This window comes from Lynx canadensis, chromosome B3 (assembly GCF_007474595.2).
Source record: "Lynx canadensis isolate LIC74 chromosome B3, mLynCan4.pri.v2, whole genome shotgun sequence".
NCBI classification, from domain to species: Eukaryota; Metazoa; Chordata; class Mammalia; order Carnivora; family Felidae; genus Lynx; species Lynx canadensis.
In genome coordinates this window covers 20987415-21003100 of record NC_044308.2, presented here as the reverse complement: position 1 = coordinate 21003100, position 15686 = coordinate 20987415, and the positions used below count along the sequence as shown (strand labels likewise).

The 15686-nt window shown below is 40.2% G+C and overlaps 1 protein-coding gene across 4 annotated transcripts in view; it reads left to right on the top strand.

Moving 5' to 3' along the window:
- Positions 1-15686, top strand: part of MTMR10 (myotubularin related protein 10) — a 55229-nt gene that overhangs the window by 28664 nt on the left and 10879 nt on the right. For 3 of the 4 annotated variants that reach the window (XM_030317545.1, XM_030317546.1, XM_030317547.1), the window contains 7 exons: positions 2374-2464; positions 8612-8783; positions 9826-9913; positions 9995-10083; positions 12418-12548; positions 13803-13872; positions 14528-14598. In XM_030317545.1, the coding sequence (XP_030173405.1) occupies positions 2374-2464; positions 8612-8783; positions 9826-9913; positions 9995-10083; positions 12418-12548; positions 13803-13872; positions 14528-14598 (712 nt within the window). The remainder of the gene's footprint in view (positions 1-2373; positions 2465-8611; positions 8784-9825; positions 9914-9994; positions 10084-12417; positions 12549-13802; positions 13873-14527; positions 14599-15686) is intronic. The other variant, XM_030317549.1, reaches the window with a different exon arrangement.

Sequence of the window (15686 nt, the reverse complement as noted above, 5' to 3'; positions counted from 1 at the left end):
CTGGACTTTTTTTTTTCCTTTAGCACTTAAAATTATCTCACTTACTATAGTTTTTGTTTATCTTGTTTCGTGTCTGTTTTCCCCCCTAGAATGTAAGCTTAGTGAGGCCAGGGATCTGTGTCTCTGTTGTTCGCTGCTGCTGCCCCAGGGCTTTGGACATGGTGGATGTGCAGGAAGTATCTGTTGAATGAATGAGAGACTCAGCATCTACCCTTGAGGAATGGAATTTAAAACAAAGAACACCTGTGCCCTTTTTACCTATACTTAAGTAAAACTATTTCATGAATAGTTTATACGAAAGCATAGCTAACTGAAGAGACACTTTATATCACAGTGGCTGTTATTCAGAGAGAACAGAAGCGTTTCTGCAGTTAATACTGGGAAATCAGCTCTGTCATGGGAAGGCCTGTGAAGAGATTCGAGTTGAACAGAGATGGTAGTTTCAGAGACAGTGTGGTTGGCTAAGCTGTGGAGAAGGATTTCCCTAGCAGCGTGTGGCAGAGGAGGTGACTGTGAGTGAGGCAGACACAGTATTGTGCAGGCACGTCATTCTCCGACAGGAGACCACTGAAGGAATATTGGGATGGGAAGGGATGTCTGGTGGAGGAGAACCAGTTTGGGGAAGAGTCAAGAATGAGAAGATTGCATTTATTAGGCAGGTATCTGGGCACTGTGGCAGGTTATCCCGGGAGCAAAGTTGTTGGTCAGAATTTTATCTTCAGAAGAGAAATCTTAGGCATTGTGGATTTTTTTCAGAATGTGGGGAAGCCCACAGACATGCCGAAAGGTAAGTATGGCTTAAGAACATGGCTGTGATCGTGCAGAGAAATGGAACAAAAATGAAAGATAATCTTGAAAAAAGTGCTATAAAACTCATAAAGTCAATATGGTGCCCGGAGGAACAGGAAGTGGTGATTCGAGGTACAGATTGCAGTAGTCTTGCTGCTAGAAGAGGCTCTTTCAGGAAGACTGTTGTACAGATCAGGGATGGAAATGTAGCTTACTCTCTCTAATTGCATTAAATGGGACTGTCATAGAAAGCTCTCCTTGTAGCCATTGAGAAAATCGAGCTATTATATAAAGGTTTCAGGAACCTTTGGTAATTGTTTTTAGTCAGAACTAAAACTAATGATAAACTCTGTCCTCTTATTTGTATATATATTCTAATTTAGTAAGACAGGAAACATTTATTCTATAGAAGACTTTTAAAATGTATTTTAAACTAGAACTGGTTACAGTTAGAACCTGCATCAACACATCCCAAACACTGCTAATGGACATGGACTAACAACTGAACTTTTCCTGCTTGCTCACTGTTGGACATATGTCATGTGGCTTAACGCTTTTCCTTCTAAATGATATGTAATCTTTTCAAATAAGATCTCCTCTTCTCTCCTTGCATATGTCTTATAGTTCTTCTTTCTGCTCTGTTCATTTAAGAGTGTTTTCTTCTACAAATTAGTCTAGGGCCTTGCAAACATAGAGCACTCTCTGTCTTTCCTTCTATCCAGCAGCAGTTGGGAATAATACCAACCATATTTCCATGTATGGAGCTTCTCCAGAAGCCAGGCATGCATTAAGATTGTTCATCCTTATTTCAGCCATAGGTATTGTCTTCATTTCACAGATGCACAAACTGAAGCTCAGAGAGGTGAACTGATTTTGCATCACTTACATGGCAGGTGTTTGGTAGACCTACGATGTAAGCCCCGATCTGTTTGATTCCAAAGCCCACACTTTCTCCACCATAGGCATAGTCTCAAACCATTTCCTTAAACACGCGTTTTTGTTTGTTTTTGGTTTTTTTTTTGATGTACCTCTTTGAGCCATCCTGTACGTTAGGGTTTCTTGCTAATTTTTATTTTTTTGTCATTGTAGCTTTTCTGTTAAGTTTAGGTTTTTTTTTTAATCCATGGGGTATGAACATTAAAATTTCATACCTTACATTAAACCTTCCAAATTGCTGGTATTAAGTCATTATAGTCCACCAAAAATGAAACTATTTCAATCCTTTCCTTAGGACTGTATATATATGTCACTGCCTTTTTAGAGAATGCTTCTCTAGGTTTTGAGTTTCATTTATTTGAATAAAATTACTTTCCTGTTAAAATTCAACTCCGTAAACACTTACTGAATACTTAACCATGTACTCACTAAAGATTATAAACAGTGTCCTGGGGGCACAACAGTGAATGAGATACCTGGCCTTAAGGAGCTCTTTCACATTCTAGGTCAACAGAAAAAAACATGTAAATAAATACCTGTAATCACTGCCCCATCCAAGATGATGCTCCCAGTAATCAAGGCCTTATTGTACATTTTCATTTAAATAAGTGTGTTAAAATCAAATTCTAAATGTAGAATTTTTCCTAGGTATGCCTTGCAATAGCTCATTATTCCCAGCCAACAGACCTCCAGCTACTCTTTGCATTTGAATATGTTGGGAAAAAATACCACAATTCAGGTAAATATGAAAATATTAAATATTGTGACTAACTTTACTTTGTGTAAGTTTTATTCTTATGTTTGTCAGAGGCTTCCAAGTACATGGGCTTTAATGACTGTAGAATTATGAACTTCATAACTGTTAGAGAAGTGAGCACTGTATACTAAAAGAGACAATATTTGTTAGATTATTTCTTAAAAAGTGAGCAGGGAGAATCTGCAAGCAGCTATAAACATAGGCTTATAAAAATCATGTCAGGTATTTTATCTACAGTCCCTGGCTTGTATTTTATGGTGAAGAAAGATCTCCCTCCTCCCCACTTTTATTTGGTAGCTTGAGTTAAAGTAATCTTATCGTTTAAGAAAACTGGCAGAAAAGTAAAAGATATTTGAAATGCATGATCTTTTCTGGCATGGTGTGGTTTCATGCAAAAGCTAGAGTGGTTAGACTTTTCAGTGGACTTCATTAAGATCATCAAAATACTGACTTTATATTTCTGAGTAAGATTGATGAAAGGAAGAGGAGCATCTGTCCAAAGGACAAGTCTATTCTAGGCAGTTCTGTACAAGTAAAATAGTACTCTTCATATGCTGAACTTGTAATTACATCACTCAGTGTGATGGCATTGCCAGGGAGAATTCCAGTTGACCATGTAATTCTGTACATTTTTAATATTCAAAGATAATTTTAGTCAACCATTTTTTAAAAATCTCATAAAAGGATAGATGAAGAACAAAGAGGTCACATCTCATATCAGCCCTTTGTGGATTAGTGACCTGCTGAGGCACATGCTCTCCTACCATTAAGGAAGAAAAAGAAATCAGTTCCATATTTGTAATGAAAGATCAATTCACCCCAGCATGGTCTGGAGAGGGATCTTACAAATTAGTAGTTGTACTGGTCTTTCATTTTGTTACCTCAAAACATTGTAGTAATTTAAATCTATATAATAAAAGCATATTCAAGTATCACTAGACTGTAAATACATTAAGACGTAGGAACAGTACACAGTATCTGCAGATGCATATGGTATAACTGTATTTTCACTCTTTTAAAAGATACTTGTAAGCACCATAGAAATGGTAGCTTTTATCATATGGTGCTATATTTATAGAAATTGGATGAAAAACTATTTGCTGCTTAATTTTTCTTATCAAAATGTAACTAATCATAACTTAGGTTTTAGCAGTACAATTGACTTTTTAAGTGTATCTCTTAACATAAACTATAAAATTCACTTACAACCTAAACATAAAGTGTCGTAGACCCTGCACTTCTTGTTAGGTGACTGTTTCTTTGGATCATCATCAAGCTACAGACCATCACCATCAAGGTTATTTTCAATAAGATCCTCACCCAAAGTTGCAAGAGAGTAACTGAAATGCAGGTTTCAAGAAGTCCAAGAATTGTAGGAGAGAGCCTTTGATTCCCACTTAAATTTGTTTATGATACAGATCAATTCTTGATGCTATTTTTTTTCTAGTAGAAATGATTCAGTCCAGGGTTTAGATGCATGACTTCTGCAGTAAAATGTAATGACTTGAGCTCAGCAAATACAGTGAACTTCATTATGCGTTTGGGAACCTGATGCCTGCTTCAGTTACTTTTCAGTTTTCTTCATCCATTCCTTGTGGGCATCTCTGGGTTAATTATACTTTAAATAGTTACTCAACCCCTAGCTCTTCTTCTACTGGGTTTTCTTATTTACATCAATCAGATCTATAGGTCTTCTTACATACAGTCTGTTGATAAAATTTGATAATTCATACTTAAAATATTCAGGACCACTTTTCATATTACATCCTTCAGTCACCTCCTCCTTTGACAGGTACTTCATAAACATAACACTTGACCAGAGTTTTGTTAAGATTCCTCATAGGGTAACATCCTTTAATATCCTTCCGTGCTGTTGCAGAAGCATAAACTGCATCTTTAAGATCAAAAGAAGCCTGAAATTTCCACACACTGCAGTCAGAATTCATTAATTTGTGAGTGAAAGATGCCCACTAATCCACTCTTGAACTTCTGGATGCCACCTTGATTCATTGGCTGGATTAAAGAATAAAGAAGTCCTTTTTGCAGGCAGGTAGGTGACAAAGCTGTTTCCACAAATAAGATCTGAAGTTAGAGGATGTCCCCTGCAGTTACCTAAGGACAGAATCTTGTGGAGGAACTTAGGCACTCTGAGGTTTTCTTTCACATTGGGCATCACTTGCATAAAAAAAAAAAAAAACGAAAAAACACATCTCTGAAAAGCTTAGCAGTCACCCAAGTACTTCTGAGAGGATCCCAAAGGGATGATGCATAGCACCCACAGGCCTGGAACATTCCTGCACGATGACGCCACAGGACGCGCTGGCACAAACAAAAACAGTGGCTCTATTTTTTTCTTTTTTAACTTGAAAGGACCCTGCTTTCATCAGTCAGATTATTATTGGGCAAATAATGTCCTCAAAGTACAGATTCATCTTTGTGATAAAATTGATAAGATGTCAGATTACGCTTCTGGTCTGAAGAAGTGCAAACCTCATGAAGTTATCTGTAGCCTCAGTGTTGGCAGCTCTACTCCATGGCAGAGCTTGCAAATGCTGGGATGTAACCTCAAGCTGTGATTAGACTCACGGCAGAAAGTAAACGTTTTCAGTGAGGTTGATTTTATTTTGTAATTTTGTCCTTTTTATGAACTTAGGTCTTAGTGTTAGATTTTCCATTACATGCTTATTTGAAAACCACTTACAGAGTACGTAGTCCATTTGAAACAGTGTAGGAATTTTTAAAGTTTGTTGCTTGTCAGTTCTTTTAAGATTCTTAGTGTAGCTATACAAGGCTGTGACTGATCTTCCTGTCTCTTGATTACTAGTGGTTCCGGGCCAGCCTCCTACATCTTTTAGAAATGCAGCCATCCTGGCCACACCCCAGGCCCAAAGTCCAAATCTCGCTACCCACTTCATTGACTCACTCTGTTGAACTTAACATCACAGCTCTGTTTTTACCCTTTTCACCCTATGGCTTCTAATTCCTGCAGTATCCTCAGAGTGACAGTCTTTCTTCTCATATGGTGACCACTTTTATTGTCTTTGCTGTTGCTTGAGACCATTCTAAATATGGATGAGGCTAATTTAGTGGAAACTGTTGTCGATAAATTCAACACAGCCTGGGATTAGAGTTCTGAGTTTCACAGAAGATAGCCAAGGTCAGGAATGCCCACTATATAGTTTCACTTTTAGTTGGCTAATGAGCTATCCTCAAACCTCACTCACGTAACTCTCAGGGGAGCTGAATCTCCCTAAGATGACTGATTTTTGCCAGTCTGTTGCTGCACCCCTATTAGTAATCCACTGGTAGAGCAGGCTGCAGGCATCAGGCCTTTGGGATTTCTGGAAAGCATTCGAATTTTCTGACTCTTTAATGCCAGATTGAGTATCTGCTACACATTCTCTAATAAGCGCTCCTTGAAGAAGATGCAGAGCATACAGCCTAGTGCTGGTTGTTAAGAAACAGGCAGGTTTTCAGCAACTCAAGCCTATAAAATAGTAAACAATGCATTGTCTTACAGTTTCTGTCATTTGATGTTCAGAAAATTGGTCTTAGTTAGATCTTGAGACTAAATCTTGCCAGAGAAACAATCTCATTATGTTTCTCAGCCTGGCTTACTAAAGTCTGTAACTTCAAAACACTCCAAAGTATTTGGTCCTAGACTCCTAGGTGAGGGTATCCTGCCAAACTATTTATGTCACTCTTTGAAAATTGTGAGTGTGTTCTTTATACTTCTTTTTCCGTGGTGGTTATCTCATTGTGTGGCGAGGACCTCTGGTACAGTGTTGAATGGTAATAATGTAGGCGGGCATCATTTCTGTTCTGGTTTTGATGAAGATGATGTTTACTGTGTGTTTGCTGGTAATTACCCTTTATCAAGTAAGGAAATTCCTTTTTATTCCCAATTTGCCAAGTTTGTTTTTGTTTTTTTAAATTATGAGTAGGTGTTGAACTCTATCAAATATTCTCCTGCACTTTGAACTGATCATATGGGGTTTTTTTCCCCTTTAATTTGATCATATGATGAATTGCTTAGATTTTCTAATATTGTATAGCTTTCTGTGGTTATTAGTGTTCTGGAACACTGTGTAAAGTGAGAATTGCCTGGAAATTCCATGAAGGTTCTGTGTCCTGCAGAGGTTACAACTCCCAAGTTCTTCTGCATACATTCTTGTACCTACCCCAGAGAAGGCTCTAGATGGGGTGGCTCCAGGCTGTGTGCTTAGCTTTAGCATTTGGATTTTAAACAAGCCCTGCTAAAATCAGAATCACTGGGTAATCACACAGGATCCTTTCTAATCTAGAGTAGCACTGTCCAGGGATGGAAATATTCGCTCCTCTGCATTGACCAGTATAGGAGCCACTAGCCACATGTGGCTCTTGAGCACTAGAAATGTGGCTGGTACAACCGAGGAACTGCATTTTTAATTTAATTTTGTTTCAACTTAAATAGCACATGTGGCTAGTGGCTAGTGGCTACTGTTTGGGGCAGCACAGACCGAGAGTCTTGGCCCCATCTAATTTTCCAGCCTCTCTTCCTCCATCCTTTGCATCCCTAAAGCTCTAGCTGTATTTCATTACTTGATGTTTTACAATTACACCATGTGTTTTGTGTTCTGCTCTGCCCAGCATGCCTGCCTCCTTCTCACTAGCCACCTGGCAATGTTTGGCTCATTCCTTAGGACTCTGTTCAGTTGTGGTCAAGTCCTGAGGCCTCTCCTGTCCCGGCCTTTGTCTCCAGCGAGCTCTAGGGTCATTTTCCTCTGTGCTGTCACTGCACTCATACATTTGCCTCACTGTGACTAGTGCTGAGCTCACCCTCCTCTGTCTCGTTAGCGCTTTCAAGACAGACAACCTTACTTTTAAATTTTCGGGCCTTAGTACATGGTAGGTTCTCAGAAAATACCTGTCTCACACCAGGTGTTAAATAGTCAACAGGAATGGGCATGGCATGTTCACGGGATGATGGAAGGGTTTCTTTGGCTACAAGAGAGAATGGGGTTAGGCAGTAATGAGACATAAAGATCAGGTCAATTAAGGGCCTTTTAAGCAAAACCATGTAGGTTTGCTTAAGGAAGTTGGAAAATGAGCATGAGGGAAAGTTGAGGCAAGAGTATAGCATCATGAAAGCATGGTTTTGGGGGGAATGTGTCTCATGGCAGGCTGCAGGCCAGTTTGAGTGCAGCACGTGCCAGGGATGTCAGCAGCCTTCAGGGGTGAGCCACAGGACCAGTAAAGATCATGCCGTCTGTCACCCTGGATCGCCAGGGTAGATGAGGCTGATTGCTGAGATGTCCTCTTTCTCTCTGGTCATTCTGCAGGCTCCTGAGGCTGTGGGCTTCTCCCAGAGGATAGCAGCTCTCCTTGATGACAGAGGGCTCCTTGCTAAGGAAGTTCAAGTACACTTGCGCTCTGCTGAGATCCCCAGATGGGAGTGGCCCTCTGGTGGAGAACAAGGAGCACTTGTGAGCTTATCAAAGGAAAACTGAGTAGATCTAGAAGACCCAAAAATTTTATAGTGAGCCATAGAAAGGATTGAGACATCAGTATCAGAAGGATGAAAGATCTGGACCAGAACAAAGATGATTGGATGCATTCATTGTTCCAGGCAAAATGTAGAGAAAATGAGCAGTTGAGGGCAGGGGACTGAGGGAGGCTCGTGAGTGGTTTCTGTGGAACAGTAGGGATGGAAGACCATTGAAAAGGAGAAAATAAATGGGGAGGAAATCTGCGCAGCAGGCATTGTTCATCATTTGGGAAGGTGGTCAGTAACAGGGAGGAGGGAAAATGTATAGCCTGGGCAGCTGGAGTGGTGCATTGTGGTCAGATGAAAGTCTTTTCAAAGTCAAGGTGACTTACTTGTGTTTGAAGGCAAAAGGGATGGAGCCAGTAGAAGGACAGAAAAACCAGCGGTGCTAAAGGAGTCAGGAGGGAGCTGGATAAGGAAAATGAGTTCTTTTGACAAGAGGAGGGCTGCCTCTTTCTCAGGACTGCTGGGAGCAGTAGGAACATCTAGGAGAGGTGCCCCGTCCGCGCGTGTTTCTGATAGGAGGCGCCCAGAGAGGAGAGGGAATGTGGGACGAAATGTGACCATTGAAACAAAATTAATAGTATTGCTTTTTCTTGTAGCCAATAATGTTAATGGAATACCCTCAGGAGGCGGCAGCGGGGCCGGTGGTGGCAGCAGCCAAAAGACTCCACTCTTCGAGACGTACTCAGACTGGGACCGAGAAATCAAGAGGACAGGGGCTTCCGCATGGAGAGTTTGTTCTATTAATGAGGGTTACATGATATCCACTTGGTAAGTCCCATTTTTACAGCCTTATTTATAGCTGGAGGTGACTTCTTATGAATAATAATCACTCTGCTCTCTGATAACTTACAAGTTATGGTGAATGGAATATTTGTTTTTAATAATGCTTTCATGAGGGGCACCTGGGTGGCTCAGTTAATCGTCCAACTCTTGATTTTGGCTCCCCTACTTGCTCTCTAATCTCTCTCTTTCAAAAATAAATAAATAAGCCTTAAAAAAAAAAGATAAAAAAACTGCTTTCATGGATATTTTATCTTAAAGATGAAAAAAGAGAGAAAGGAGGATGTCTTAGGGTAGAAAGGAGGATGTCTTACGGTGCAGTGAGCACTAGTAATTGCTGCCCAGTCAGTGAGTCTGCGTGTCTTTGGAAACAGGAAAGGTTAGAAGGGGGAGATAAGGAGCTGAAGCTTTTTTTTTTTTTTTTTTTAAGTTTCTTTATTTATTTTTAGAGAGAAAGAGTGTGAGTAGTGGAGAGGCAGAGAGAGAGGGAGAGAGAATCCCAAGAGAGAATCCCAATCCCTCTGCACTGTCAGTTCAGAGCTGAACACGGGGCTTGATTTCATGAACCATAAGATCATGACCTGAGCTGAAACCAAGAGTCAGATGCTTAACTGACTGAGCCACCCAGGCACCCCAGAAGCTAAAGCTTCTTGGTAGATTTATGGGTTTGGTGTGGTCTTGTGTTATGTGCCTTGGATTCTTACCCATAGAGAACAAAGGTGGGCATGTTTTTCAGAAACCGAATACATGTTTGATTAATAATCATTTTGGAGAATATTTTAGACATCTCCTTTGGATGTTTCCCCCTGCTTTAAATATAAGTTTTGTGATAATTGACAACGTCACACGTGTTTTAGACAAGAGATGTCTAGGGTCAACCTTGTCTTCCGTGGTACCTACCATGTGGCCACCAAGTAGGGTGCACATTAAATGGGGATAAACGTGTTTAATTATATATGGAGTCTTCAGAGCACACTTACCTGCCTAGAGCACAGGATTCTTATGTTATGGTTTGCTTTTTCCTCTCCAGCCTTCCAGAATACTTTGTAGTGCCAAGTTCTTTAGCCGACCAAGATCTAAAGATCTTTTCCCATTCTTTTGTTGGAAGAAGGATGCCCGTAAGTGCTGTCTGTTGGATTTCATTCATACCGATGTCTTTTTCTCTACCCAGTTACATAAAGGCTCTGCTTCTCTCCTAGTTCTGGTGCTGGAGCCACTCAAATGGCAGTGCCCTCGTGCGAATGGCCCTCATAAAAGATGTGCTGCAGCAGAGGAAAATCGACCAGAGGTATCAAGAAATGGTCATTGTTGCTGTAGACATTTTTAGTTGTCAGAAATAATATATTAAACTCCTGACTACTTGAAAATAGTTAGAAAGTGGCATAGTTTTATTAATTAGTTAGCAACATATAGTCCATACAAGAATCACCATTTTGGAAAAAAATGTGAATATATTAAAATTAACATTTAAGTTATACTAAATAGAATTTAATTCTTTGGCTTATAAGACACTGGGGAATCTTACATTGCTGACGTCTTGGTATAACAGTGTTGCCTTTAACGTATTTGCAACGTGTGGTGATTTCCAGCTGAGATACTTTAGGGTAAATCAGACCTTTCTTGTAGTTTGGTGTGTCTTAGGTCTACAGAGTCACAGTAGCTTAAATGGTGGTTTTAATTAGCTACCACAAACAAGTTTGGCATCATCTGCTATAAAGTCGCCAGTAATCTCCATGTCATTAAAGCAGAAGGCACTTCTCAGTCAGTGGGCATCACTATTGTTTAGTCTCTCCCTAAAGCCCTCTGAGTCCTGCTTCTTTCCACTCTCCTGAAGCCCCTCTTCCTCACCAGTACTCTGCCCTCTGCAGACATTACCTAGAATCTGTTTCAGGCCACTGCTTCTTCCCATTCTGCATTTCTTTTCCTAAACAAGTTTACCTATGGCTGTGGCTTTAGTGACCATCAGATTTTATCTCTAATGGGACATCTTCCACGTGCAAGTCTCAGAGGCCCTTTAAACTCAATATGGTCCAAAACCAGCCTCCAGCATACAAGCACCGCGCACTCTCCCAGCCTGCCCTCAGAAATCCAGGAGTCATCCTGGATGCGTTTTCTTTCACTTCCTTCCCCACATTGAGCCCATCATCAAATCTGTCACTTCACTTTTTAGAAACCTTACAAACTGTGTCCACCCCAGCTACACCCCTACCATGAGTGCCCTCATTTCTTCCCTCCACGTCTCATCCACTATCACACCCGTGGCTCCCGGCCCTGGCCACCATGGACTTTGCCTTTGCCTGTGCTTTCCCATCTCCCGATATTCACCAGTGCTGTTCCCTTCTGGGCTGTCTTTCTTCATGCTTATCCTCCAGCACTCTCCACCCCACCCTCTCGGTACTCCCTCGTTCTTTATCTCTCATGGCAAATATCACTTCCTGAAGATAAGCTTTCCCTCACCTCCTAAATTAGATCAGGCCTCAAGTTATACATTCTCTATGGCTCTCTAAATTTTCTTCATAACACTTACTTCAGTCTTTAATTGCATGTATGTGTTACAGTTTGATTACTGCCTATATTTGCTACTAGGCTATAAGCTTCTTGAGCTGAAGGGACTATGTTTTGCATACCATTGTACATTCAGCACCCAGGAAACACCTGTGATGTTGAATATTTATTCAATACTTGTTAAATAAATGAGGAACAAAGGAACAGATCTTAGAAAACCGGCTCAGAGAGCCTCAAATTGTATATCACAGTCTGTGACTGTTACAGCCAGATCTTAGTTTTTTTTCCCCAGGGCCATACCGAAGAAAGGCACCTTTGCTGAAGCAAATAACTGACAAGTGACCCTCAAATGATCCTTCAGGAAAGGAAAAGGAGTATTATTCAAATAATCCCTGATGGGTGTTTTTTACCTTGGTCACATTTGAAATGACCTGTCATGTCACAGTCCAAGCCCAGTATTCACTGCCATGTCTGCTGGTTAGATGCACAGGAAGGGTGGGGGCTGGGGGGAGGCTGCTATTAGAGGGAAGTCAGCAGCACTGCTGGGTGGGAGTTCGTCCTGAACCCTCACAGTCAGTGGCACTTGTAATGTTTTAATTTTATTAAGCTGAGAATTGTTTTGATTCTTTCTATTTTTTCAGCTATCCTGTTCTTCATAAGTTGGACAGGCTCTCTTTGTTGTCAAATCTCTCTCTGCCCCTTTCTCCTTAGACATACCATCTCAGGCCCTCTCTGTGTTTCTCCACAGCCAAGCTTGTGTCCACCACAGGACCTTTGCCCTTACCTTCCCTCTGCCTAGAACACTTTCTCTCAGATCTTTCATGGCTTCTAGTTATTTGGGTTTTGGCTTCAGTATTACCTTCACAGAAGAGCCTTTCTGACCACATGACTTGAACTAGCCTGCATTCACTCGATTATGCCACCCACGGCATTCACCACAGCCTATTACTTTATCATTTACCCAACCACCACCAGAAATAGAAGCCCTGTGAGAGCAGAGGCCCAGCCTGTCTTGTTTATCTATCTCCAGCTCTGAGAATAGTGCCTTGGCTCATAATAGGTCTTCAAAAAATATGTGTGGCATGAATGAATGACTCAAGGATTTTGTCTTTATTAGGATTTGTAATGCAATAACTAAAAGTCATCCACAGAGAAGTGATGTTTACAAATCAGACTTGGATAAGACCTTGCCCAATATCCAAGAAATACAGGCGGCTTTTGTAAAACTTAAACACCTATGCGTTGATGGTAATTTCATTTTTATTATATATGTATATATGTATATATATATATATGTATACAGTGAATGGGTGATAACACCATTGCATGAGGCATGTCAGAAAAAATGATAGCCCTTGAAAATATAGAAATAGATATATTTAAGTAGAGGCACATTGAAATACTTTTGCATGACAGTATCAGAAGCTCTTAGAAAATGGAGTTTAAACTGCTTTTTTGTTTTGGAGGGAAAAAAAAAAACAATTACACCACTTTGAAATAAATAATAAATGGTGTGGTAGGATACTTCTGTAAAGTGCCAAGGAGAACAGTGAGCTACCCATACAAACTTCCTAAGATTTTAATGCACACAGTTACGTTTTAAGATAAGGGACTTGACATGAATTTCAAACAGAGCCATGTTGTAATCTGCGTGGCCTCAGATTTCTAATACATGTATTAGAACAAGTGCTTCTCAGGCACTTTCATTGTGCCCCAGGGGGATGACTCCCGTGAAAGCATCTCTGGCACAAGTGAGGCCTCCTTGAAGTATACACAGAGTCCTACTTACCTGGGAGCCAGGAGAGGCAGCCATTGTGGCAGTTCTGCAGGGATGAGCGGGTGCTTGCCTGGAAGGAGAACTGGGGAGGGACATGGTGTGTTAAAAAAGCACAGTGACATGAATTCTTATCAACCATCTGGTAATTGGAACATTACTAAAGCCTGGAGTTTGTGAGGTGAGCGACGTCTTGAGACAGGCCACGCAGGACTGAGTCAGGACAGTGCAAGCCCTGCCAGGAAGATGCCCTCATTCCTGCTGTCACAGAAACCGTGCACTGAGAGGCAGCTCTGGCAGCAAGAGCAGGGGAGAGAAGCAAGGAGGGTGAGGTTTGCAGTCAGGAAGCTGTGAGTAGGGGGCATCAGAATCCAGGGGTGGGCTGACCAGGAAGGTGGGAACCACTGGCTCTTAGGAGGCAGAGGTGGCTAGACTCTCCAGGACTTCCCTGAAAGCCTCCAGGGGAGAGTGCTTTTTTTGTTTTTTATAGAATTGTAACATGTCCTCTTAAATGACTATATTATTAAGTGAAAATGCATACTTCCTTAAAGCCAACTAAATATTAAAAACTGTGACATATCACTTAACTCTGATATTGATCATGTAAAATTAAGTTTAAAAAGCCTAAAAAGGTGTGTGCATACATTTTATATATACATACAAAATATATGCATCCTATATATTACATATATATGTTTTTTAGATAAATATTACCATATTTATTGCAGAGCCTTTTGAAGAAACTGAAGAGAAATGGTTGTCTTCACTGGAAAATACTCGGTGGTTAGAATATGTAAGGTTTGTACAACCACTTTCCTTTTTCTTCTTTAACTTTTTATTTTGAAATAATTATAGACTCCTAGGAGATGCAAACAGTCCAGCGCTCCACATACTCCTCACCTAGCTTCCCCCAGTGGTTACATCTTCCATAACTAGAATGTGGTATCAAAACCAAGAAACTGACAGTGGTATAATATATAAGCCTTATTCAGATTTCACCACTTTATATGTGTTTTCGTGTGTGTGTGCGCATGTGCATATGTGTGGTATTATGTGCATTTTTATTGCATGTGTGGGTCCGTGCAGCCCCCACCACAGTCACTATACAGAACTGCTCCATCACTGCAAGGCCCTTCATGCTGCCCCTGCAGAGTTGCGTCCCCATCGCTGTGCCCTGGCAACCACTCCTCTCTTCTCCGTCTCTGTGTTTTGAGATTTCAAGAATGTCCTGTACATCAGCCCCCTTTTTATAAAAGAATTAATGAATTTCCCTGATAGAAAAATCAAAACATACTCTGTTGAAGAGTCACTTAAATGCTGATGAAATTTGCAAAGGTTATTGAGAACACAGTACAGTGCGAGATTAGATGTGCTTGATTTCAAGTACTTTTAAAGAAATATTTATAGTGGAAATTTTATTTTCTTAACAGTATTTTTCCCTTTCTCTTTTCAGGGCATTCCTTAAACATGCAGCAGAACTCGTGTATGTGCTAGAAAGCAAGCGTCTCTCTGTAGTCCTGCAAGGTAATTCATTACTGAAAACAATGGTCACCATGCCAGCCAGCGTGGTGACTGCCCGCATTCAAGTAGATGATGCTACTGCTAACCCATCAGGGACACTACAGATTCTGCCACAAAGACCGCAGGTAGAAAGGAGTCCGGTTTTCTGCCCTGTGTTAAACCTTCTTCCCGTATTATGGGAAGGGTTGGGTTGCAGCTCCTGACAGAGTCAGACAGAGTGTTAGTCTTGGCAGAGCATCCTTTCTGTCTAATCTTGCTACGTTTCAAATTCATAAAAATTTCAACTTAAATGCCTCTGGATCACGCTAGATTGGACTCTACAGAAATAGATGGGTATCAAGAAATTGACTGAATTGACACTATGTGTTAACTAACTTGGATTTAAATAAAGTTTAAAAATTAAAAAAAAAAAAAGAATAGCCAATATTCTGAATTTTGTCTAATGTTTAGTAGGAGTAAAGTACAATATAGTAATGTTTCAGTTAAGTGAAGGATGATTGTATGTTAGGTAAATTTAACAGCTAACAGAATTTCTAAGCTTACTGATGTAGTTTAATAAACCATGAACTTCCTACCTTATCCTATAATATATTTCACATTACATAGTTTGTGAATATGCTACACTACTGAAGCTTACAAAAGTATTTTTACCAACTGTCAAATTTAACAGACTTTAGCAAAGTAAAGATATTTAAAACCTTTAAAGGGGAAAAAAGAATAGTAATGCACTATTTCAAGTAATCCCTAACTGTGATGCCATCAGAGTTATTTAATTCACACATAAATGCAGACTCTCACAATCCAGTAATCTCTCCTCTCAACCAGTGGGTATTCTAATCCTATTGCAAAAATCCTACTTAGCACATGTCTTGATGGATTTGTATAATACAAAAAGGTTAGAAGAGATACTGAGCCTACATCTTAGTAACACTTTTTTTTAGAACGTGGTTTTGAAATCGTTTATTGAGGTATAACTTGCATATTATAAAATACACCCATTCTGAATGTGTATTTTTAGCACACATACAGAGTGTAGAGTTCAGAGTCCAGTTTTAGAAATTATTTATCTCACCAAAAAGATTACTTGTGTC